This window comes from Hylobates moloch, unplaced genomic scaffold (assembly GCF_009828535.3).
Source record: "Hylobates moloch isolate HMO894 unplaced genomic scaffold, HMol_V3 SCAFFOLD_1, whole genome shotgun sequence".
Lineage (NCBI taxonomy): Eukaryota > Metazoa > Chordata > Mammalia > Primates > Hylobatidae > Hylobates > Hylobates moloch.
This window is the reverse complement of record NW_026652276.1, coordinates 76924878-76951037: the sequence shown is the minus strand read 5'-3', so window position 1 is coordinate 76951037 and position 26160 is coordinate 76924878. Positions and strand designations below refer to the sequence as shown.

Here is a 26160-nt window from a genome sequence, read left to right as displayed (position 1 = left end):
TGAACTCCATTTATCCTCACAGAATTTCTGTTAGATTGTAGAGATTATGCTACAGCATACTTAGTGTCAGAGCTTCCGGAATGCATCCCCAAATGGAGGCCCACTTTAACATCAAATGGAAAACTTTGATGTGCCAAATACCTGCTCTGTCACATACACAACCTATTTTGACAGAGAAAATAAACCTAAACAAAGTGATGGAGACTAAAAGGGTGCACTGCAGCCCTGGGCAAATGCCATACATTTAAGAATATGTTCTTTCAAAATATTGTTGGTGTTTTAGTTTAAATGGAACAACTAAGCATATGTAATCAAATCTTTAGTTTCTTTCTCTGCAACAACCATTGGACTGTTAATTTAGGGAAGTCAATTGCACTGATTCTCCTGATTAAAATGTGGGGTATATTCAGTGATGTGCTGGAGCCAGCTTGTTAAAGTTGCTCACTAAAGTGGATTGTGTACTTCTCTTCCCAACGGTAGCTTGAAATCAGCTATGATGGGTGTATTTAAACCATGAGATTTGGCAAACATGACAAATTAGAATTTTTTTCCAGAGTGTCAGTTGTTAAATATTTACTAGCATGCTACTAGATCCGTCTGGCTTATTAGCTACCACTGAAAGAAGCGATGTTGGTCTAAATCAGAGGGTAGGAGAAAAAAATTTGAGAGGAAATTTTCATATGTCTTGTATGTTGATACTAGCATCATCCCTCCTGGTGACTGTGTGGTAATATGTATTCCAAGGTCCTATTGTGACTTCAGGTTGTTGAAATTCTCATAAGCTAACAAAACAACCAAACATTCCTAGTTCTTCGAGGGTATAATTAAATTGGTTCCAGTTTGCCATCTGCAATTAACAGCTAATGAGCTAAAGAACTATATTATAAGATGTGACTCAATATCCAAATGATATACATATTTTCCTTTAGTTTTCCAGAGACTTTATAGACTAGGTCACTGTCCAACTCATACTACAAAACCAGGAATTTATTGTATTAAATACATATCCTATGCTTTCTAGCCTCTCATTGAACAATTCTGGTGATCCAGAGCACACAGCTTTTTGAAGTAGCCCATTTCATTTTGCAGCTTTAATTGTTAGAAAGCTCTTCCTCACATTGAGCAACCTGCTACCATGTGATTGCAAACTTTTGACCCGAATTCTGCTCCATAGGTACACAGAGTAAATCTTCCCTATTTTCTGAATTCTGGCTGTTTGAAAGCAATGGTGATGGACATGCAAATATTTGAAGAAAGCTTATGGGCTCTATATGTTTCTGTTCTGTAGGATTAAACATCCTTGGTTCTTTCCACTGATCCTCCTGGGGCATGGCTTTTAGGTTCTTTGTTGCCCTGGTTTCCTTCCTCTGGATACAGTGCTATTTATGTCTCCTTCATAATATGGTACTTGATCTGGACATGGTGCTCCAGGAATATGTTACGTTATCTTCTCCCAAGTTCTGGATGTTCTTTCCATAGAATACACTAAGGATATAGTGGCTCTCGGACTGTGATCAATTTTTTTTGTTCTTAGTAAGCTGGTGGTAAGCAAAAAACAAACAATAAATAAACTAAACTAAACAAAGAACAAGCAAACAAAACCCAGGTCTTTTAAGCCAACTCTGCATTATGATATAAATCAAAATTTTGTAACATCTCCATGACAAAAGCCCTCTTTAGTGCTAGACATGGCCTGTAAAGAGTGATCAATAAAGTTTTGTCACATTTAATTTCAATAAACTTGGTCTTGTCATCTGTAGATGTGATAAGCTTGCCTTTTAGGTCTTCATCCAAGTTATGGACTTAAAACTGCATTTAACAAAACAGGGCCAAGTTTAGGATATCCTCTCAAGGTAGCTATCCTCAAGAGTAAAAGGAGAAGCACCCCACCATGACCCCCACAGACAAACATTGCCAGGGTGTGCCATTGCTACTGATAGGATGTATAAATGCCGTATCCTTCATTCCTGGCCTCCTTGGTGGTACAAAAGAGGCTAAGCATCACTGGTCTTAGAGGCATTTTTACTGCTCAGCTAACTAAAAAGTCATATATGCAACCATATTCTTATTAATCAGATTACATTCCATTTTCCACATGAAGAGCATAAGAAATTCTGTCAGAGTGAAAGAATAGGAAATTCTCAGAACTATATTCTTGTCTTAGAGACAAAATAAGAAATTCTCTGGCCTGGCAGGGTGGCTCACACCTGTAATCCCAGCACTTTGGGAGGTAGAGGCTGGAGAATTGCTGGAGGCCGGGAGTTAAAGACCAGCCTGGGAAACATAGTGAGATCCCTTCTCTACAAAATAATTTTAAATTTAGCTGGGCAGTTGCATGTTCCTATAGTCCCAGCTACTTGGAAGGTTGTGATGAGAGCATCACTTGGGCCCTGGAGTTCAAGGTTGCAGTGAGCTATGATTGTGCCATTGTACTGTAGCCTGGGTCCCAGGTGACAGAGTGAGATTCTGAGAAAGAAAAGAGAAAGAAGAAAGAAAGAAAGAAGAAGACGAAGAAGAAGAAGAAGAAGAAGAAGAAGAAGAAGAAGAAGAAGAAGAAGAAGAAGAAGAAGAAGAAGAAGAAGAAGAAGAGGAAGAAGAAGAAGAAGAAGAAGAAGGAGGAGGAGGAGGAGGAGGAAGGAAGGCGAAAGAAAGAAAGAAAGAAAGAAAGAAAGAAAGAAAGAAAGAAAGAAAGAAAAAGAAAGAAAGAGAAAGAAAGAGGAAGGAAGGAAGGAAGGAGAAAGAAAGAAAGAAAGAGAAAGAAAGAGAGGAAAGAAAGAAATAAAGAAAGAGAAAGAAAGAAAAAGAAAAAGAAAGAAAGGGAGAAAGAGAAAGAAAGAGGAAGGAAGGAAGGAAGGAAGGAAGGAAGGAAGGAAGGAAGGAAGGAAGGAAGGAAGGAAAGGAAAGAAAGAAAGAAAAAGAAATTTTCAGGACTAGAGCACTGGTTTTCCAACTGTGATCCATGGGGTCTGAGATTGGGGCCAGGGCAGAAAGCCCAAGACACAGATCTCATTCTCACTTTTATCTTCCATATGTTAATGTTCTGCACGGAATTTTAATTGAAAAATGGACACTTTCCCCATAGTAAACTTAGGCAATAGTCTAATAATTACTGCTCTTTTTTGTCACATGTACAGAGACCATCTTTTTAAGTATTTTTTTCTAGAATATTGTTATTCAGAACTAGCTTTTTTTTAAAAAAATTGTTCCCACTTTGATTATCTTGTAATTCTTTACTCCATGACTCTTCAAAACTGTTACACTGCACAACCATAACTTCAAGCTTTTTCATTGCCTTAAAGCATAAATTGTCTGGGCCTGGAGATTCTTCCATAAAACAGCGGAGTCCTCTTTCACTGTCTCCTCACTCCTTTTTGCTTTAAATCCTTCCTGACATGCCTGTTCTCGCATTTTTGGTTTGAAGGTTTTTCTTTTTGAAAATGACTATGGAATCTGAATAGGAAGTAAATAATTCTCTTTGTGACTTTGTACCTAGCCTTCCTTTTCATGTCTATTCTCTCTTCCTCCCCACCACTTCAATAACTTGCACATATATTTTGTGTTCTTACCACATTATATCATATTTATTACAAGGTCATCTCCCCCAGCAGACTGGAACCTCCTTATATGGCAGAACTGTTGTACATCTATAAAACCCCATACCTATTACAGTGCTTGGCAATATGCCATAGTGATTAAGAATATTCATTTATTCATTTTAAAAATGTATTAATCAATTACTATGGGACTGGCAATTAACAAGGTGCAAAGGATACACTGGTAAACAAGACAGATGTCATCTCTGCTCTCAACATGCTCACAGTATGATAGGGGAGATAAACATTAAATCAATCACCAAAGCTAATATAGTCTTACAACACTAGACCACAGGCTATACAGATTTCTCAGGCCAGGATAAATAAGTTAAAAGTCAGCTGAGAAAATCAAAAGAGTAATACATTAGCTCAACCAGCTTCAATCAGCTTTATCTGATGTCCTCTCCATTAGAAAGGCCACCTCCACATGCCCAAAAAGTAGGACCCAAAGGAAATACTAACTGGTGAGATGTTATATCTTTGGTTTGCTCTCTGTTTTCTTCTTTCCTGAGCTCTTGCTTTCTGTGTCTGAATCATATCCTTTCTTTCTTTCTTTTTTCTTTTTTTTTTTGAGACAGAGTCTCGCTGTCGCCCAGCCTGGAGTGCAGTGGTGTGATCTCAGCTCACTGCAACCTCCACCTCCTGGATTCAAGCAATTCCCTTGCCTCACCTTCCCAAATAGCTGGGACTACAGGTGCCTGCCATCAATCCTGGCTAGTTTTTGTATTTTTAGTAGAGACAGGGTTTCACCATGTTGGCCAGTCTGGTCTTGAACTCCTGAGCTCGCTATCTGCCCGCCTCAGCCTCCCAAAGTGCTGGGATTACACGTGTTAGCCACCACGCCCTGCCCATATCCTTTATTTCTGAGTGAGCTATTTCTAGAGAAGCTTATTCTGCTCTTTTGTCTCTTGCCCCACAGCACTGAGATCAGCTCTTAGAGTGTACTGCAACGTTATCTTTTTTTTGTTTCCTTTTGTTCAGTTTTTCTACCATTGCTCTAAAGAATTTTTACTCCAACTGGTCTTGAAAGCATGGCTCAAGCTTTGGAGTCAAATAAACCTAAGTATGATCTTCAACATCATCACTAATTGGCTATTTAGCTAGACTTTGGCAAATTATATTCTCTGAGCTTCAATTTTCTCAACTAAAAAAAATTTTACTTTATAAGACTGTCATGCAAATTAGGTGAGATAATTTATATACAGTATGGACCTTAATGGCTAGTATTTACTATATGGCAGCTTAGGTCATTCTCAACATCATCATCTTTATTACAATATGCAGTGATCAGTGTCTGTGAAGTTGAATTTGTTTTTCACATTCTTGTTTCTGGAAATCACTCTCTTTTTCACACATGTGAATAATTCAGTAATGACCAGAAAATTTTATTAGTAAACATACCTTTGAAGTGCTAAAAAGAAGTGTTTTTATTTTTGTTGTTTGTTTTATTTTGTTTTGCCTTGGCATTTTAGTCAATCTATACTTTTAGTATTGTTTTCTTCTTCTAATCATTTTATTAGTTGAATTGAATTGGGTGTTTGGGGGCCCTTGATGGCACCAAAAATTTTATCTCATTAAAATTTATGGAAGAACTCATTCATAACATGATATGGTAAAAACAAAACAAAAAGCTGCGCCTTGATTTTTATTTGGGATCCGTATATTTGACTCAAAGCTGTCTGAGAATCACTCCACTGATTCTGACAGTAATGTGTCCCATCCCTCAGGTGTGTTTAGATGGGCAAAATGATTTATTCTATAGGGCTTTGGGAATGGTTTTCTCACAGTTATCAGTGCATACAAATCTGCAAAATTAAGATGTTTGGTTTCCATCTGTCAAAAAAAAGTTATAGTGGTTTTATTTGTAGTGAGTCTGAACAAGTTTACACAGTGGCTTAAGAACTAAGTCCATCGTAAGTGTCATCATTGAAACAAAGCAAGCATACACACATATGCATGCATGCCCACTCACACATGCCCACCCCACACATATATACACACAAGGGCCTTGACCTGGAGATCCTAACAGTACAACATAGATACATGCATACAGAGATAGGATAAGCATAAAATAAAGATGATTAAGTCAAATCATAAATTAAGTCAGTATTCATCACCTGTAAACTAGCTAAGCCAAATGGCAAAGAAGAATTTCTCTCTGAATAACTGCTATTTATCTACTTTTAGGTCTTCAGTTATGGACCAAGACAGGGAGTGATCCCATGCAAGTTCAATCATCTGGATAATTTATAGGTCAATGACTGTATCATGCTCTGTCCTATCTCAGGCCTTTGAAACTATTGTTGCTCAGCATGGAATGCCTTCTGTCACCACTGTTCATTTGACTGCTGCTCTATTTTCAGATTTGAACACTGAAGTCTTCCCACTTCACCCCACTGCCAGCCCCACCTGTAGGTGCCTCTCCTACATAACCCTCAAATGCCCCGTGTTCACCCTAAGCCAGGAAATCCTTATGAACTGGGTTAAAATTACTAGACTCTTGTCTCTTTACTCCAGTTCATTGGGATCAAGGGCTGTATGTTGTGCACCAGTACACCTAATGCCTGATTCCAAATAATCATAAAAGACTGTTCAGTACCTGTTAAGTGTATTAAAAGAATAGATATATGTAATTATTATTACTTTTAAGAGCACAAGCTGTAGAGTCACATAGTAGGGTCGTAACTTCGTGCACATCCTCATTACTTGTAATCTTGGACAAATTATTTAACACTCCTGTGCCTCATTTTCCTCATCAGTTAAATGAATACAATGATAGTATTTGCCTCATGAGATGTATGTGATCCTAAATGAGCTAATGCAGGTACAGTGTTTAGAACAGTGCCTGGCACACAGATCCAAAAGCTGTTATCAATATTATGTCATATCTGCTTCTACCACTTCTTTAATCCCCACCTGCAATTTCTCTTTCTTTCACACTCAAGGAAACACAGAAATAAAAACAGATTTAAGAGTCAAGGCTATTTGGTAATCTCTTTAAATCACATTTTTTGCAGACTTGCTTTGAGCTCTTGGGGAGGCAACATTATTTTTTTGAAAAAAAAAAAAAAAAAAAAGAAAACACTACAGGAGAAATGATCCAAGTCCCACATTGGTGGTATCTACTTGAGAAGAGAGCATTCATTTGAAAGTGCTGGTTATCCTATGAATAGAATAGCTTTTAGACACATTGTGTTTAATTCCATGTTAAATTTCCAGCTTTGTCTTGAGTACCATAGAAAACTCATAATCTATCTGTGAGATATAAAGAAAAGCATACTGAAAGAGGAGTCAGGAAATTGGGCTCTGTAAGTATGTCTTAGAGAAGTTATAATTAATTTAAGCTTCATTAATGCATGAAATAAGGATGTTGCATTTGACTAAAGTCTGAACATTTAATGATTCTATTTGAGATAGGAAAAAAAGATATTTAAAGGTAGCATCATGTCAAGAGGAAAAAAATGGACAAAGTGAATATCACTGTGAATGAAGATGGGTTGTATTAATAAAGAAAAAGAGGTTTAATGGACTCACAGTTCCATTTGGCTAGGAGGCCTCTCAATCATGGCAGAAGGTCAAAGGCATATCTTACAAAGGAAGCTGTCAAGGCTTGGGGCTTGCACCCTCTGAAGCCATGCCCTGAGCTGTAGCTTCACGCCTTTTAGCCATGGCTGGAGCAGCTGAGACACAAGGCACCACATCCTTAGGCTGGACATAGCAGGGGGGCCCTGGGCCAGGCCCAGGAAACCATTTTTTTCCTCCTAGGCCTCTGGGACTATAATGGCAGGGGCTGCTGTGAGGGTCTCCAACATGCCCTGGAGACATTTTCCCCATTGCCTTGGTGATTAACATTCAGCTCTTTGTTACTTATGCAAATTTCTGTGTCAGGCTTGATTTCTCCCCAGGAAATGGGTTTTTCTCTTCTATTGCATTGTCAGGCTGCACATTTTTCAAACTTTTATGCTCTGCTTCCTCTTGAATGTTTTGCCACTTTGAAATTTCTTCCACTAGATAACCCAAATCATCTCTCTCAATTTCAAAGTTCCACATATCTCTAGAGCAGGGCAAAAAATCCACCAGCCTCTTTGTTAAAGCACAGCAAGAGTCACCTTTGCTCCAGTTCCCAACAGGTTCCTCATCTTCATCTCAGCCCTCCTCAGCCTGAACTTGATTGTCCATATCACTATCAGTATTTTGGTCAAAGCCATTCAACAAGTCTCTAGGAAATTCCAAACTTTCCCACATTTTCCTGTCTTCTGAGCCCTCCACATCTCTAGGAAGTTCCAAACTTTCCCACATTTTTTTGTCTTCTTCTGAGCTCTCCAAACTGTTCCAACCTCTGCCTATTACCCAGTTCCAAAGTTGCTTCCACATTTTCGGGTACCTTTACATCATCACCCTACTCCTGGTACCAGTTTACTGTGTTAGTCTGTTCTCATGCTGTTGGCAAAGACATACCTGAGACTGGGTAATTTATAAAGAAAAGGAGGTTTAATGGACTCACAGTTCCACGTGGCTGGGGAGGCCTCACAATCATGGCAGAAGATAAAAGGCACGTCTTACATGGCAGCAGGTGAATAGGGAATGAGAACCAAGCTAAAAGGGTTTCCCCTTATGAAACCATCAGGTCTCATGAGACTTATTCACTGTGGTGAGAAAAGTATGGGAAAAACCATCCCCATGATTCAATTATTTCCTACTGGGTCCCTCCCACAACATGTGGGAATTATGGGAGCTACAGTTCAAGACGAGATTTGGTTGGGGACACAGCCAAAGCATATCATGCATCATGGAGGAAAGGAGTCAGCAAGAGTAAGTGAGGCAATCCTGGCTGACTGCCTCCATTTATTTGCACTAGCTCTTGAGAAGGTAATCGATGTGAGTGGGTGGACAAAATTAGGGAGCTCATTGACTTTTTCCCATAAAATGCATTTGGAAATAATCTATGTAGTGCTCTGATTTTAAAGAGCATTTGAACTCAGTAGTTTTGGCCTGGTTTTTAAAGAAGCAAATGGGCACAGACTGGAAGAAAAGACTGGGGAAGGACTTCAAGGGGAGAGCAGGGAATAGGAATATGTCTCGAAGGCTACACACCAAACCAGAAACTGTGAGGAGGAGAGGATAGGCCAGTGACCAGCCTAAGCTAGAGTATCTCCAGTCTTTATTAGAAATGATAGAGATGATATTGAGATGATGAAGAGAAAACCCTGCCAGCTCACTTCAATGTTAATGTCAGATTTTGAAAATCTAGATTAGAAAACTTATAGTTTATTAAGCAAGAGTGAAACAGTATGTAGCTCTTTTAGTTTTTTTTTTTTTTTTGAGACACGGCATCACTCTGTCACTCAGGCTATAGTATAATGGTACGATCTCGGCTCACTGCAACCTTTGCCTCCCAGGTTCAAGCGATTCTTGTGCCTCAGCCACATGAGTAGCTGTGATTACAGGTGTACCCCTCCATGCCTGGCTAATTTTTGTATTTTTAGTAGAGATGTGGTTTTGCCATGTTGCCCAGGCTGGCCTTGAACTCCTGACCTCAAGTGATCTGCCTGCCTCCATCTCCCAAACTGCTGTGATTACAGGCATGAGCCACCGCAGCTGGCCAGATTCTTAATTAAATTTTTATTTTGAAATGAAATTCCTTATTGTAATTTTAGTATGCGGGAATAAGAGATGCAAATTTTACTTCTAAGGGCACTTATATTTGGAGTAAACTGAATCTGCAGTTCATATGACATACAGTTGTTTGTTTTTTAATTCTTAGGCACCAATTGGTTATTCATGTTGTCCTAAAAATTTTTATATGTTTTTAAATGTTTGCTAAAATCTTACTACATGTTGACTTTCAGATTTCATATATTATCTGATAACAACCACTTTTTTAAAATTAGGCTGATAACAACCATTTAAAAAAAATAGAGGTGGCTCATGCCTGTAATCCCAGCACTTTGGGAGGCCAAGGCAGGTGGATCACCTGAGGTGAGGAGTTCGAGACCAGCCTGACCAACAGGGTGAAACCCCATCTCTACTAAAAATACAAAAATTAGCTGGGCATGGTGGCAGGCGTCTGTAATCCCAGCTACTCAGGAGGCTGAGGCAGGAGAATCACTTGAACCTGGGAGGCTGAGGTTGCAACTAGCTGAGATTGTGCCATTGCACTCCAGCCTGGGAAACAGAGCTAGACTCCATCTCAAAAATAATAATAAATGTAAAATAAAATAAAAATAAATCAATCTCTGTTGATATAAAACGGAGATTTTGTTGTTGTAATGTTACCAACTGCACAAGTAAGCATAAATATTACAGAACGTGGAGATTAAGTAGGAAGTATTAAAAGGAATCATGCTACCCAAGTCCTGGGTGTGCTACATGTGCTGAGGAGTCAGGAGCTTGCTGAGGTTCACAGAGACAAGCCAAGACTTAATGAAAACAAACCAAAGTGCCATACAGTGGTAAGATGTAAAAGGGAACACTTCCTTTCTGTTACTACAGCTTTACCTACCACAGAAGATTGAGTGTATGTTAGGCAATTATAACTTGAATTCCTTAAAAAATCAGATCTTTACAGCTAAAAACATGTAGCTTGTTACAAATAACAATTAACAAAAATGATAAACACAACCAGTCGACGTGACATCCTACTAGTGGCTATCACAGTTTAAACAATACATATGTGAAGAAATGCCAAGGAAGGAAATAAATTTTAGATTATACCAAGAGACAAAACCCAATAAAGAGGAATGTGTACCTTTGCATGATCACAGATTTTAGCTCTGAAACACTCAGAAGTATATATATATGTATGTATTTATACCTTATAAAGTATTTATATATATAAATACTTCTGAATATATATATAATATATTATATATTGTATATATAATATATAATATATATAGTGCAATCATGGCTCACTGCAGCCTTGACCTCCCGGGATCAAGTGATCCTTGCACCTCCCAAGCACCTCTCAAGCGGTTGGGACTACAGGCACCCACCACCATGCCCAGCTAATTTTTGTGGTTTTTTGATAGAGATGGGGTTTCATCATGTTGCCCAAGCTGGTCTTGAACTCTTGGCCTCAAGCGATCTGCCCACCTTGGACTCCCAAAGTCCTGGGATTACAAGCACGAGCCACTGCACCTGGCCTTTGTGATATATTTAATATATACGCTTGCTAGTGTGTTATTTCCTCTATGAAAGTTTCTCTGCTTGAGGACAAAGTCCAATCTTCTATTTGTTTTTTAATACATTCAGAGTTTTCCAGTTTGAGGACTTTTTCCAAAAAAATTCTTATCTAAATGTTAGACTTTTTCCTGTAAAGGTGAGACAATGATGTCTGATGTTGCAAGTATTTTAACTGTGTGATAGATGAACTGTTGTTAAGCTCACCAAGCATAGTAATAATTATAATTAATGAATTTTAGGAAGTAATAAATTTAAATATGAAAGAATTAAAATCCCTTCTGTATTTAGAACTTCCATGATTTTTCTCACGGAGTTTTTGCATTAATTCTATGCTGCTCCTCAGGATAGATATCTCGCTCATATTCAGAGAAAACTTCTTTTTCTAAATACATTTTATGAAGGAAACATAATGTGATATAATAGTAAGAAATGAAGTACTTATTCAGGGCTTACTGATGGATGAGATTAATTTAGAGAAGAAATATAAATAGAAGCAGACTAATCATGGGTATGTGAGACAGTTTCCACATGAGCTATTATGCAGAAGGTACCATTTTGGGTGAGGGTTTGTGTGAACTCCTCTGAGGGCAGAGTTTATTTCAGTTGTTGGTTGCTGAGAGCTTGAGGGCCCTGCCCTCTGTTCTTTGTCTTACTAAGAGCATGCTGACTTGACTGATTACTTCATATCAAGCCCTCATTCTTGGAATGTTCTGTAGAATAATCGTATTTGTAATCCCTATAGCACAGTGCAGCACACCTTTATTTCCTGGTGCACGGTTTTGCTGGAGCTCAAAAGACAGAGTTGTTATTTCAAGGACAACATATTTGCTGAGTTAGATGGTGATGGCTTCTACAAGGATGCTATTACCTCTGAACAAGGACACATTTATTCCAACATTGGAGCTGCCTATCATGAACCGAGTCTAAAGATAGCTTTCACTGATGAGCATTTGTAACCTTTGGTGTTTTTCACATGGCACTCTCTAAAAGCTCCAGCAACTGTAGCTCCTAACATTAGGAGGTTATGAGTTCCAATTAACAGTCTTCTGTTACCCGTACATTTAAAAGCCTAACATTTTGATGCCTTTATTTTCCTTTCTGTGATTTCTCCTAAAGATTAAAAAAAATGATCTAACAAACATTTGTTGATCACGGGGACATGATGATATATAATAGTTCATTCTCACCTAGTACAAACATAGAGATTTTGTACCCTGCCCTTAATGAGTCTCTTATTTGCTGCTTTGTGTTTTTAGATGACTAAGAATGGCACAGTAGAATCAGAAGAAGCCAGCACTCTTACACTGGATGACATTTCTGATGATGACATTGACCTGGACAACACAGAGGTAGATGAGTACTTCTTCCTACAACCTTTGCCAACAAAAAAACGAAGAGCTCTGCTGCGTGCCTCTGGAGTGAAAAAGATTGACGTGGAAGAAAAGCATGAACTCCGAGCCATCCGCCTCTCACGAGAGGACTGTGGCTGTGATTGCCGAGTGTTCTGTGATCCAGACACGTGCACCTGCAGCCTGGCTGGCATTAAGTGCCAGGTAAGGGTTGGGATTTCAGGGCATCCAAAGACAAGACACTGTCTACCACCCCCTAAGGAGGCAGTCATGGTACCTGTAATGAAGCTTCCCACATGTAAAAGAAAATGTTGTGGCAAGGCAAGACATGTAATTCAGGAAGAGAGAAAGACATAATTCAGGAAGAGAGAAAGACATAATTCAGAAAGAGAGAAAGACATAATTCAGGAAGAGAGAAAGACATAATTCAGGAAGAGAGAAAGACTAATTTAAGGACATGCATGGGAATACAAAAAATGCTTATACATAAAAGATATAATCTGAAAGACAACCCAAGTAGCAGCTGAGTTAATTAAAATTATTTTATCCTGGATTCTTGTATTATGTCACCTTATTTCAGCTTTTTACCAATATTGAAGGAGATCACGATGTCCCTAACACTGGAGTGTGTATTTTCTGATCCATCCATGGGATATAAAATGATGACTGATTAAAGGTGGTTGGATTAGTGGAAAAATTACCAGATTGAGACTGCAGAAAACAAAATTGTACTTCCACCTTTGCTGTTTGCCAACTATATGAAATTGGCAAGTCAAGCCCTCTGGGTTACTTTCTTTATCTCTAAAATGAAGGAACCGAACTAGGTCGGGGTTGGCAACCTGTAAGTTCGCAGGCCAAATCCGTCCTTGCCACATGATTTTATAAATAAAGTTTTATTGGATCACAGCCACATTTTTTTGTTTACATATTGCCTATGACTGCTTTCTTGCTCCTACAGCAGAATTGAGTATTGTGGTTGCCACAGAACCCATATGGCCCACAAAGCATAAAATATTTACTCTTTTGACCTCTGCAAATAAAAAGTTTACCAACCCTTGATGATTGGCAATCAGATAATTTCCTGGTCCCCCTTCATTTATAATTTCATTGGTGCCCTATGATTAGTGTCACTATTTTATGCAGAAACTTGGCTTTTTCAATAAGGAAAGCAACTCAGGTAGGCAAAAGAAGGGGGCAGTGCCTATCTGCTAAACAGTTGCTTAAGATGGATTCACAGAAAAGAGATTCATGAGTAAAAAAAAAAAAAAATGCAGATACAAATTCTGGCTCTAATATCTGCTATACCTTTTACTGGGGCCAAGATGATTGTATTAGAATAGTTTGCCTTCTCTTCTTTAGCATAGGAAATTCCCTGGCAGGATAAGGTGACAAGCAGAGCAAGTTTTTTTCTCTTGCCTATATTCTGGTCTGCATACAGATTAATCTGTGGAATCTGAGACAATTGGCAAATCTCTCATGAATACCCTTGGATTGTCCAGAACTCCACCTCTCACCTGAATGAAGAGGTCAGCCCAACACTTGTTGAACCCAAACACTCTATCTCCAGTGTCCAATCACCAAAATAGTTTTGGAATATTGATGAAACGTACATGCCCTTCCTTCAAGAAGATTGTATCTGATGGAATGGGGAGGGAAGGGGGGATTCAGGACCTAAACACGTGAGTCCACCAGTCGTAGTCATGAATGTTCATATCCATTGCAGTACTGCGGTACAGTACACACACATGCACCCATGTACCAAGCACCCCAAACAATAAGAAGGTAAGCAAACAAGAGCAAATTGTGAGGTTGCATGATGCTAAGTCGTGTAAGCCCATTTTATAATAAGCAAAGGGAAAACCACCTTTATAATAAGCAAAAGCAAAAGGAAAAGTTAGCATGGGGTACATCATATTAATAGCATGTGGACAGGAGTACAGTATGTTTGCTTGTTTAAAATCAGGCACAAGAGCTGGGGTGCAGCAGAAAGAAAAGGAACTTGGTGGAAAGACAGGAGCATTGAAAATATGGGAGCAAAATTAAAGAAGTGGAGGGAAGGGAAAGTGGGGAATAGAGAAAAAAGGGGAGAAAGCAATGGAGTGGGTCAGTGAACTGAAAATACACACTTATGCCCATAACCCATTTTTATTTTGAATATAGGTATAAGAAGCAGTTAACTCTTATGTTTTAAGCCCTCACTTTCCCCTTTTCATTTCTATTTGAAGTTTGGTTGTCATTTGCTCTGGCATATGTGGAATTAAGTGGATTACTTAATTCAAAGAAGTTGCAGAAAGGTTCTGGGCGTTTATTTGGTTTGTAATATTTCCATGGTGCTAATCTGTGTTCTTCCTTCCAAGGTGGATCGTATGTCTTTCCCGTGTGGCTGCACTAAAGAAGGATGTAGTAACACAGCAGGTAGAATTGAATTTAATCCTATCCGTGTTCGGACTCACTTTTTGCACACAATAATGAAACTTGAACTGGAGAAAAACCGAGAGCAGCAAATCCCCACGCTGAATGGCTGCCACAGTGAGATAAGTGCTCACAGTAGTTCTATGGGCCCTGTTGCTCACTCCGTAGAATATTCAATCACAGACAGTTTTGAGATTGAAACTGAACCCCAGGCTGCAGTGCTGCACCTGCAGTCGGCTGAAGAATTAGATTGCCAAGGAGAGGAGGAGGAAGAAGAGGAGGATGGGAGCAGCTTTTGCAGCGGAGTCACAGATTCTAGCACGCAAAGCTTGGCACCTAGTGAGTCAGACGAGGAGGAGGAGGAAGAAGAAGAGGAAGAGGAGGAGGAGGATGACGATGATGACAAAGGAGATGGCTTCGTGGAAGGTTTGGGCACCCATGCCGAAGTTGTCCCTCTTCCTTCAGTTCTTTGTTATTCTGATGGCACCGCCGTTCACGAAAGCCATGCAAAGAATGCTTCTTTTTATGCCAACTCTTCAACTCTGTATTACCAAATAGATAGCCACATTCCAGGAACTCCAAATCAGATCTCTGAGAACTACTCTGAAAGAGACACTGTCAAAAACGGTACCCTTTCGCTGGTGCCTTACACTATGACCCCGGAGCAATTCGTTGACTATGCCCGACAAGCAGAAGAGGCCTATGGTGCCTCCCACTACCCAGCTGCCAACCCCTCTGTAATCGTTTGCTGCTCCTCTTCCGAAAATGATAGCGGTGTGCCCTGCAATAGTTTATATCCCGAACACAGGTCCAATCACCCTCAAGTGGAATTTCACTCATACTTGAAAGGCCCCTCCCAGGAAGGGTTTGTCTCTACATTGAATGGTGACAGTCACATTTCAGAGCATCCTGCTGAAAATTCTTTGAGCCTTGCAGAAAAGAGCATATTGCATGAAGAGTGCATCAAATCACCCGTGGTTGAGACAGTCCCTGTTTAGTAGCTTATTCTAGGACCAACTCTTCTCCTTTTTAAGGCACTGTATTTAATTGGATTTCCTGGGCTCATCATTGTTTAAACTGAAGACCAAGAAAACTTGGACGGTGGTTAATCTTCCAGACTGTATTTTGTTTTTTCCTTTCTAGCCACATGACTGTGGCATTGCACAAATACAGTCTCTGTAGGGATTTTAAAAGATTTCAGACTGTTTTGATAGAAAATGCTAAATTTTAAAATGCATATCTCACAGTTGCCTACCTGTCAAACTGTGTGAAACCTGCCAATCTGTGTAGATCAGAGCTCCAAACTTTGGATTATCGGGCCTGTGCAAGACTGTTAACTAAGGCTGGGAAATAATAAGATTTAGAGTCCTAATTTTCGATATATCTGAAGATAATGGTGACTTTTTAATGTAAAAGTAATTATTGTAAGAAAAAGATTTAATTGTTCCATGTGTATTTTATTTATGGTAGTGTAGAAGTCATGTTTTGATGAAAATGAACAGCCGCATGTTCATTCAAGCTGAAGATGCATAGCTAGTTCCACAGAGCATGCCCACATGGATTGCATCTGGAATCCATTCACATTTTTATGATCATGACTGATCAGATTTGCAAATTCTTAAGGGTGAAATAGGCCTATTTTTGCTATTTTGGACAAATAAATGATTCTATATGTGCGGGTCCTTACACAGTTTTCTCTAAAGTTAAGAGTTAGGACAATCCTCTGGGGAGAGTCTAGTTTACTGCCCTCCCTCAACTGACTCCAGAGATGGAGGTAGAAGGAATTGCCTTTCTTTTTTAAACAGCATCATCTTGGTTCTTAGCTTGGACAGCACCTTTAAGCTCTACCCCCTACATCAAAATGCACTTTAGTGCCCCTTCACGGTACCTCGTGTGGGGTGGGGACTGAGAACTCTTTGAGATGAAAAAATTTAAAAAAAAATTAAAAAGATCTTTAACTATTATAAGGTTCATAGAATTAATATAGAGGAATCATCCAATGATACTTATGAAGGGAAAATGACCTATTTTTCCTTCACCACTCTGAGGACCTAACTCAATAAATGCAGAGGAGGCTGAGGAAACATGGAAGAGACACGACCTCAGCAACCAGCCTTTTCTGCAGCGTGATCAATCCATCTCTACAAAATCAGTGTATAATGAGATTTCCACTTAGTGACTAGCTGATTGAAGGGGGGCCTCTACCCAAATACTCAACTAGGCCTTTCTTTTCTGAAGCATTTTGATTTGTCTTGCCTGGGACAACTAGCAGAACAGTCCAGAATGCATTGCATACTTTCTAATTACCTCACATTCTCTTATTAAAGAGAACAGATAGAAATAAAACATGCACTCCCCACCTTTAGATTACCTGCACTTGGTTCGTCGGAGGACTTCTAGGATCCCGTTTCCCTGTAAATTAATTTAGGTAACTAAATAGTGTAATTCTGCCTTTTTTTTTTCCAATGCAATATGACTATGCTAAACCTGTTTCACATTTTTGACCTTCTATTGTTATATCACTTCACATGTTTTATAACTATTTGAAATGTGGACATGACTTGCTATTCAGTGACTGCATCGCTACTTATTTTTTATGTCTTTTAGACTTGGGTGTTTAGAATTATGGATATAAACATATTGTAGATCTCAATTTCTAAAAAAAATTTTATTTAATTGAACTCAAAAATGCTTGATCTAGAGAAAGTCCTCCAGTGGAAAAGTTTCTACTAAAATTTGTTTTGGGGAAAAAATGTTTACTTGGCAGCTCTTCCACTGTGCAGTTGGTTTCTGCCCCTTCTCTTCCCCCTTCCATTGGGCCAAATTTATAACCATTAATATTAACATTAAAAGAGCTTTGGGCTTGTCTTTATGTAAGTTGCAGTAATGAGAGCAGGGTTGTTCCTTTTAAATGGCCTTTGGGCTAATCAGAATGAGGATTTGTTGAAATCTCAAATACATATATATATATGTATATGTGTGTGTATGTGTATATATATATATATATATATATATATATATATCCCACGTTGTCTGCAAAGTGACAGTTTTTAGTGCTTAATCTCCAAAATTTTCCCCCTACTGATACAATCTAAACAGCACAGGCCCAAAGAGAAAATGACAAGGGGCTATTGTTCCTTCATTCAAGCACATGAAAGGATCATGTGTACTGTATTTGCTGGACCATTACAAGCTCTTGAAGGATCTGCTTGTGAAGTACTCTGAGGTTATTCTTGGAACACAGAGTGTGGGAGAGTGGGGAAGAGCCAGCTCCAGCCTGAGCAAAGCTGAAGGGTAGAATGACAGTCCAGTTTCTGAAAAGAGATATTTTAATTTTAGTTCAGCTTTATTTTCCTAAGACGATATGAAGCCTGCTTTTTTATTTTTGGCTAGGTCTTTGTTTCCTAGCTTTGTTTCCAAAAGGATGCTTAATAAAACAGAGGTTTTTTTCCCCTCTCCATTCGTCCGGGGTAGAAAGTCACTGCCCTGTGAGAAGAATTAACCTTCCAATCATGACAGCTTCTATTCCAACTTTTCATATACCTGACTAACCTGTAAACATCTCCCACAAACCACATACACAGGCTACCTATTAAAACTCTCCCATATACCTAACACATACACATGTGCACACATACAAAATATATGCATATCACACACTTAGAGAATGACAGATTTCAGGCAATGGCCAGTAGTCAGTATTGAGTTTTTCTGACCCCAGAATCTGGTTGGGCTTTATGATCTAAAAAAATGTGGTTTAGAAAAGAGGATAATTTGTAAAGCTGTAGTTTGAAAATATCAGGTCAAAGTTGCAAACATACTTATGATGGAATCATTTCATTGTTAGTTCCTTTCCCAGAAAAGCTGAGAGAGCACACTGTTCCATCTGACTTTTTTTTCCATTAATAGCCGTTCTATTCAACAAAGAACTGCCCACATGCCAGGAAAGTGCTACAGTCCTTCTAAGCTTTTAAAAATGGGGATCAAGCTACATGCAGCCAGTTGGAATACTTAAGATCTTTATGCCAAGACACAATAACCTGACTGGCAGCTGTTGTATTGCCTCCATAGTATATCTAGCCAAACTGTAGTCTTCTTTGACACACAACTTTTTAGTCATTCACTATCAATTGCAAAGCTTCATGCTCCAGCCCTGGCTATTCTAGTACCAGTCCTATACCTTTAAATGGGACTTAATTCCCAGTTATAATCCTGGCCAAATTGATTTGAAAGACAAGTGGCTGAAGCAGCTTGCATCTCCTTTGTCATTCCCAATTTCCTTTGGGAGAAAGAAGTCAATGAAAGAGATTTACTTAAGTTTTTCCTCCTTATCTCTTGATCATTAATTATTAAGACACGGGTAAAATTCATTTGTCTCATGTCTTTTGGTTGATTGAATAATATAGTTACTTTTTGAAAGCCCATCATTTCTTTGTGATAAAATCATTTTCTCAACGTGACAGCCACATGTAAAATGTGAAACTAATGTTTCTTAGTATGTTTAAAATCTTCACAATCATATATGGCCCTGCAATACTCCCTGAATCCCTCCCCTCCAAAAAAAAAGCTATGAGTTGCAAAAACACTAGTTACAAATTAATCAAGAAGCAAAGAGATTATGTTAAGTGGCTATGTTCTTTAAAATTTTACACTCTAATGGATGACTTCTAGGCAAAATTTTGGTATGATTATCATTAAACAGGAAAACATACCATGATTTACTTTCTATAACTTGCTAATCACTGTTTCTTTTATTTCAATTTTCGACATTGTTGCACAAGTTTATGACTCTTTGGTCTTTATATTCAAAATTTATTAAGTATCAATTCTTTCTTTCAACAAATATGTACTGAACACATGCTGTGTTAGAACAATTGTCTTGGGTAGTAAAAAGAGGAGAACACTACAAATTCTAATGGATAATGTTAATGAAGTGTGGCATGAAATAATCAAGCTTTCTCAAATCCTCTTAATATGTGATTTTATCAAGTCATGTTAGAAAAACTGACATCGGTTCTTGTCTAATTATATGTGAGCTGCAACTAAAAGATGCTTCCTTTTCCTAAATTAATAGAACTTACTGGATCATCCTTCATCTCTCTCCCTCCATCAGAAATGTATGAATTAAATCTGGACTCAGCTAGGACTGAATCAAATGAAAAAGAAATTTTCGATTAATTGCTTCTTCACTGTTAGACCTATATAAGTGATGCTAAATTTACACCAGCAAACTCCTATCAGACAGTTTCAAGGAGGATTTAACTCATGCATAACCCAGGAAACATTTCAGGAAACTTTTAAGACAACAGTGTGGAACACAATCACTCTTACTTCTGTTTATAAAAAGCTTATCAAAATAGCAAAATCCTGTTGCAAATTCCAAAGACATCACTTTGCAGCAGGTGGAAAACAGAGAGGTTGTTAGACTCCATCACTTTCAGCTGGAGTTACAAACCATCAAATTAGCAGGTGGGAAATTTATATTCTCAGAAGCCAACAGGAGACTGCCTTTTTTAAAGGTGTCATGAAGCCTTCTATTTCCCCAAATATAACTCAATATTTCTCTTTAAAATGGCATCTCTGCTCCTTATTCTCTTGATGACAGTTTGCAGTGCCATTATAGCCAGTGTATTAAATACCAAGCTTTAATGGGAAGCACCTTTGTGCTTTCAAAGGCAAGACTTGTCTGTAATTTTAAATTAGAACTGTTGGTTGTATTCTTACCACAACCAAAACCCAAAGTTTAAAGGCTTGATTACTCTATATTAGATCTAATATTCATATTAGGTCTAATATGAATTTTCAGCTTCTGATTGCATTACTTTTTCTGAAATCTAACTAGTGCTGGAATAACAAAAATGCCTAAGCCAAAATGCTGTAGCTCTGCACCAACAGCACAGCTCATCAGATGTTTTCTACAGTAGTAAAGAATTTGATTGACTTAATTGAATATCAGCAATTTAAATATCCACTAGAATTATGGAAGTATCAGAGTGGAAGTGAAGATGCAATAAAAGCTTAATAAATGGTGGTGTCTTCCAGGAATTATAAAAAAAAAATGCACAGCAGAGCTAAGCTAGATCTTATTACATCATAAAGACTAGAGTTACAAATGGCAGCCCCAAACCTAGAAGGGGCAGTTACAAGGTGGACACGCTTTCAGCCCAGTTGGTGCTCACATCTGCTGACCAACATTCATATCAATTACATTTTTACTGTCTATAAGTCATTTGATGCTTTAGAAAATAAAAACACACACCTACAGCATTCTAAAGAAACTATTTTGTTAAAAAATTTAAACACATTTTATATTAAAATAAGTGATCAATGACTTTCATGATTGTCAAAAGTAAAAAGTGCAGACATTTAGAAAAGCTCTTCTTTCACATTTTACCTAACAAATCTAGATATTCAATGTGAGTCCTTGAAACAGTCACTTCTAAATTTTATTTTGACTCCTTTCTTGGCTTTTTCAAACTGGACCATGAGACCCCCTTCCTAAACAACGCAGATGTTTTGTTTTATTCTTTTTTTCCAGAAATTCAAGCTGAAACATTTGATATGACCTGTGTTTTACCTGGTGATCAGTTCTCAGGCTAGTCTAAGTCTGTGCTGTCTTGGCATGCCTTGGGTTTCCTATCCTGAGAGTGGTAATGCCAATAGAATGATGGGAACCAGGAGAGTGAATATGACCAGATTCAAAGCCTAAAACAGTATGTTTCAGTTTACTTTTATATGTAGATTTTTAAAATATTCACATCTAGTCTGGAATTTTAGTAAATACAGATACTTGTTGTATCCATGGGAAATGAAGTCATTTCAAAGATGTAAGTCACATTGGTGACTACTTTCTTTTACTTGTGATAAATATATCACTATACAGGGTAATTGCTTTTATAAATTTGATCCTTTGCATTGGCTTATAATTCAAGAAATGTCAACTTCACTGTGCCATCTTATGTCATCTCTCATAAAAGTTTCTGGCAGGACTAAAGTTTCAAAGGAATGTGATAGAATTTATTTTGGATAACATTTGTATTCAGCATGCTAATGATGTAATTCCTCTCTTTATCATTACCACGGTGATAGTTAAGTTCATTCGTTAACTCATTTTAGTGACATGTGAGGCCATTTAAATATTTTTAAGATAATGTATATTGATTAGAAAGAGTTAGAAGGAGATAAATTTATGGTAGAAATTAGCCTTGCCATCGTCTAAGTTAATTTATGTGAGCTGGTTGAGCAGTTTTAGTTGTAACTTTAGAGTAACTTCTTTGTTAGAGTATCTCTTTCCTTTCTCTTTTGGTTTTCTCCCAATATTTTTATCTGTCTTGGGATTATCTTAAAAGGTATTTATTAATGAGCATTTGGAAGAAAATTGACTTAGAAAATGTCTCTTTTAAATTTATCTAGGTACTTGTATCACCAGAGACCTTCATCAAGTCCTACTGCCACACTGGATAAGGCCACTACCCCCCACCCTTCTTGTCAGGGACATGGCTTCCTAATAATGGTTTTGCTGTTGTCTCTACATAGGGGACCTATGGAAAAGGAGTTTGAAATTTCTACCTTTGTAGTACATGATATCCAATTTTGTTTTGCTCCTCCTTTTCATGTGGTCACCAAGCTTTTTTCCTTAGCCATTAAGAAAGCCACCCCTCTTTAAAACAAATTTAAAGATCTATATACATTTTTGCAACTTTATTTAATAAAAAAGAGAAGAAAAAATAAAATCTAAATCTCAATTATCCTAAAGTGGAAAAACCTAAGTATCTAACCTAGGAACTTATTGCCTGGTTGTTGTTGTTGTTGTTGTTTAATTTATTTAATGTTGATCCTTGAGTTATTTAATGGTATCCAAATGATATCTGAAAGTGATTGATTTTAAGATGTAATAGTTGTCAAAGTCATTTCATTTGGGTCTCAAACAAATAAAGCCCACTGCCATGGGTTACCATCTGAACCCTGATTCATTAGGCACTCATCATGCCAAATGGGGATCTCAGAATAGTTTAATCTTTTCAAAGATACTCACAATGGCCAACTGTGTGTGAATAATGGAAAGTCTGAGATTCTTCTGTATTCTTCAAATTTTATGGTCCTGAGACTAGGAGGGATCTCCAGAGGTCATATGGCTCATCGATCTACCACCAGGGAAGACTGTCACTTAGGCATGCCCAACAGGAGACATCGCCACCTATTCTTAACATCTCTAGGGAAGGCAGTTTCCTTGGCAACACAATTCAGCTCTCTTAGGTTTTCTCACAATAAGAAAATATCTTGGCCAGTCTTTGAGGGTTAGGCACCTGGCAACAGTTGTGATGATTTGGGCCATCGTACTAGGGGATTCAAGGGAAGTTGGGTTTCCCCCTACATTTGGTGATTATTACGTTAATACGTGATCATTCCGTAAGTCTCCTAAGAAATCAGATTTTTCAAGAAAGACATGGATTCAGAGACAATGGTCTGTAACATGACCAGCTTTTGACAAATATGGCTGTACTAGGTTTTCATTTTTGCTGTTGTTGTTGTTTGTTTTTGTGATTGCTCTTATGTCAGTAGGTAATGTCAGGAAAAGTGACTGTTTCAGATCCCCAGTGACAAACATCAGAACTAGGATCAAATGACTTGACTTTAAAGCTGTTCCATTTTCTAAGAAGTTACAATTACAAAAAATAAGCATTTTCTACATTCTTACTTCTAAGTAATGACCTTCTCATTAATCTTTCCTTGGCTTAAAATGACAAATAAGAATCCAAAGTTTTTCCACTCCTCCTGTGGGAGATAGGAGTAGTTGTGAAGAGTCTGATGGAATAAAATGACTCCAGAGATTTACACAGCCACCATTTGATCCCAGCCTTTGTCCCTGTGTTATTTAAACAATGGCTTCCTGCTTTCTCAGGGGTCAGGAAAACGATTTAAAAATTTGTCTTCTTGACAAGGCCTGAAAACGAAGGGAGGTCTCCTGGAGAATGGTGATTTTTCTGGTTACATCACTTGATTCAAGCACTCCCTGGAGCTTTCAGAGCCTTTTTTATCTGCTCAGAGTTGACACCCAACTCAGAGTCAGAACTCACCAGAAGATGAGGAGCACCCCCGAAATCAATGTTTCCTTTCTCCATGGGATTTTTTTCAATCTTGGTACAGCTGCATATCTCCCAAACTCGGATGCTCTTGTGAAATGACAGCCACATCAGTGTGGTTACTCCCTACAAATAACACTAGGGGGAAATGACCTTTTTTATTTAAAAAAAAAAAAAAAGGCTAATGCTATAGAATGATCATGTAAAGAATGTTGAATAAAATTTGGCCCATGTTTTAATTGACTCTAGGCACCTCTATTGAAATAAGTCTGAGGCATAGTTTGTGAAACATGTTTCAAAAGTGTTTGATGTATAATAAATGCTAGAAATTTACAGTACAGAAATAGTAAAAAAATAAAATAAAAATAAACCTGTAGATTACAGCTCTGTTCCTAAGAACCTCAGCCTTTATTGTGTCTTAGTAAAGTTGATCTGCTTTATTTTTAGTTTATTGAATTTCTGGTGTACTAGCCTCTTAAGATAGAACTATTAATACATATGTACTGGTTAATGCCTGTTTATGCAGAAAATGGCACTTTGTTCTTTCAGTGTGTTTCCCTCAGTGTCACAGGGTATATCAATCTGATAGATCATTTGACATTCGTCAAAAATACATGTTTCCCATTTAAAAAATATGTATAATTGGTTGCATAGACATATGTCACTTTTTGCAGTGTCTTCATCTTGATCATAGTTTTAGACATCAACTATGTCTCACTTTCCAACTGCCATAGAAATTTGGTACATTTGCAAATTCTGGTGGAATCTAGTGAGCTGAATGTATTGGTAGATCAAATGATCCAAAGGACTTGGGTGTTATCCTTCAGTCTGTGTTGAACCATTCAGATATTGGGAATGGTCCTTACACAAGGGAAGTCTTTTGAGAATATTTGTTTTCTTATTTTTTGTTTGTTTGTTGCTGGCAAAAAAAAAAGTGACTTTAAAAACTCAGAAAAGCCACTGAACTGTATTTTGTGACGTTATGATTAGTTTTATCTTTCAACTGATTTTTATTGTTACTTTTACTCAATATCAACAGTACTTCAATAAATATTTATTAATTATGTTCAATCTAATGACTTAAAACAGTTGAAAAGGAGGAAAATCAACTCCAGTCCACACATACAGTCATGTTACACTAAGATGTCATGTTGTATGTCACACAGTTTCTAGATTGATTTCTCTTGTGTATAAGTTATAACATCAAAAATGCCAAAGGGTATATAAAATAAGCTACAATAATATTCAACAGAACTTAACCTGGACCTTATGTTGTAATAATTTATTCATATTAGCTGTAGTCTTCTGTATTTATATTTTCAGTATTTATTATGAATGATATGGAAATTCGTGTATTTATTGTGGCTTTTTATTGCAGTGTGTATATATATATAACAAATAAGCATTTTTAAGTCTTATCCTTAAGCTTCTTTTATTAGTGGCACTTGTATTATGCTGTACTTTTTATTACATATTGTACAATATCTTGTCCATTTGTTTGCAGCAGAGTAAAACCGGTTTCTAAGTTGTAGCTACTGTTGCATTTCTGTTGCCTGTTGTGTAAAACCTTTGTTCTTACATCCTGAGCTGCAATCCGTTATGCTGTCCCAGCACACACAAGGATACCTCCCTTCCACTGTGTAACAGATAAGATTCTTGAAAAGTTGTGTGTGAAGCCACTTCCTGTGAAATGGTTCATTACACTGTCATTTCAAACATGTGTTAACTTTATTAGGATTTATCCCTAAGTGAAGATGCTTATAGCACTTTATTTTCTCAGCTATTCAACCCCTTCATCAAGCGATGTGTAAACAAACACAGGGGCCAGAGGAGAACTCTTTATGTAAATGAAACTTGGAGGCTATTTTTACAAGGACAAATTCAATCTCTTGTAAGTAGTATCCTTTCACTTAACTGCTTAGTAGTATTTTTGTTTTGCTTTGCTTAAAGCAGAATCTGTGTGATTTGATGTTTAGAATATATGCGTATGCATGGTACGTATATGTGCCCATCTGTTTAAAGCTACTGGCTTAAGGTAACTAAAACTTAACTTTTATTTGCAGTAGGATGAGGAAAAAAAATTGCATTTTTTTAAATCTCCTATCACATCCAAGACACCTTCTTCCAACAACTTGTTTTGTATTTAGAGACTGGATCTATATTTTTAAAAGCAAATAATAATATGTGATTGTGTGATCATCCTGAAACTCAAATTTGAACATGTTATTCACTGAATTAAACATATTTTGTGGTGTTTCCTCACTGCCAACAAAACAAAATTCCAACTCCTTGGAATGCCTCACAAGGTCGCCTGAGATCTGGGTACAAGCTCTCCCTTTACCTCCCATGTCTTCTGCTGCCCACAAGAGCGGTTCCTTAGATTTCACCTGCTAGTCCAGTTTTCCCTGCTTCTGTTCAGCTTGTCTCTTCTGCCAAGAATACACACCCCACAAACCTATCCTGACAGCACAATTCTAATGACCATCTATTTATTTTTCAAAACGCAAATATTCCTTCCTTTATGTTGCCCTTCCAATA

General features: G+C 37.7%; 1 protein-coding gene across 3 annotated transcripts in view; it reads left to right on the top strand.

Annotated features, from left to right (window-relative positions):
- Positions 1 to 25291, top strand: part of CSRNP3 (cysteine and serine rich nuclear protein 3) — a 216091-nt gene extending 190800 nt beyond the window's left edge. For all 3 annotated transcript variants that reach the window (XM_032755537.2, XM_058441538.1, XM_032755538.2), the window contains 2 exons: positions 12035 to 12331; positions 14485 to 25291. In XM_032755537.2, coding sequence (XP_032611428.1) covers positions 12035 to 12331; positions 14485 to 15537 — 1350 coding nt within the window. In that variant the 3' untranslated portion in view covers positions 15538 to 25291. The remainder of the gene's footprint in view (positions 1 to 12034; positions 12332 to 14484) is intronic.
- The last annotated feature ends 869 nt before the right edge of the window (positions 25292 to 26160 follow it).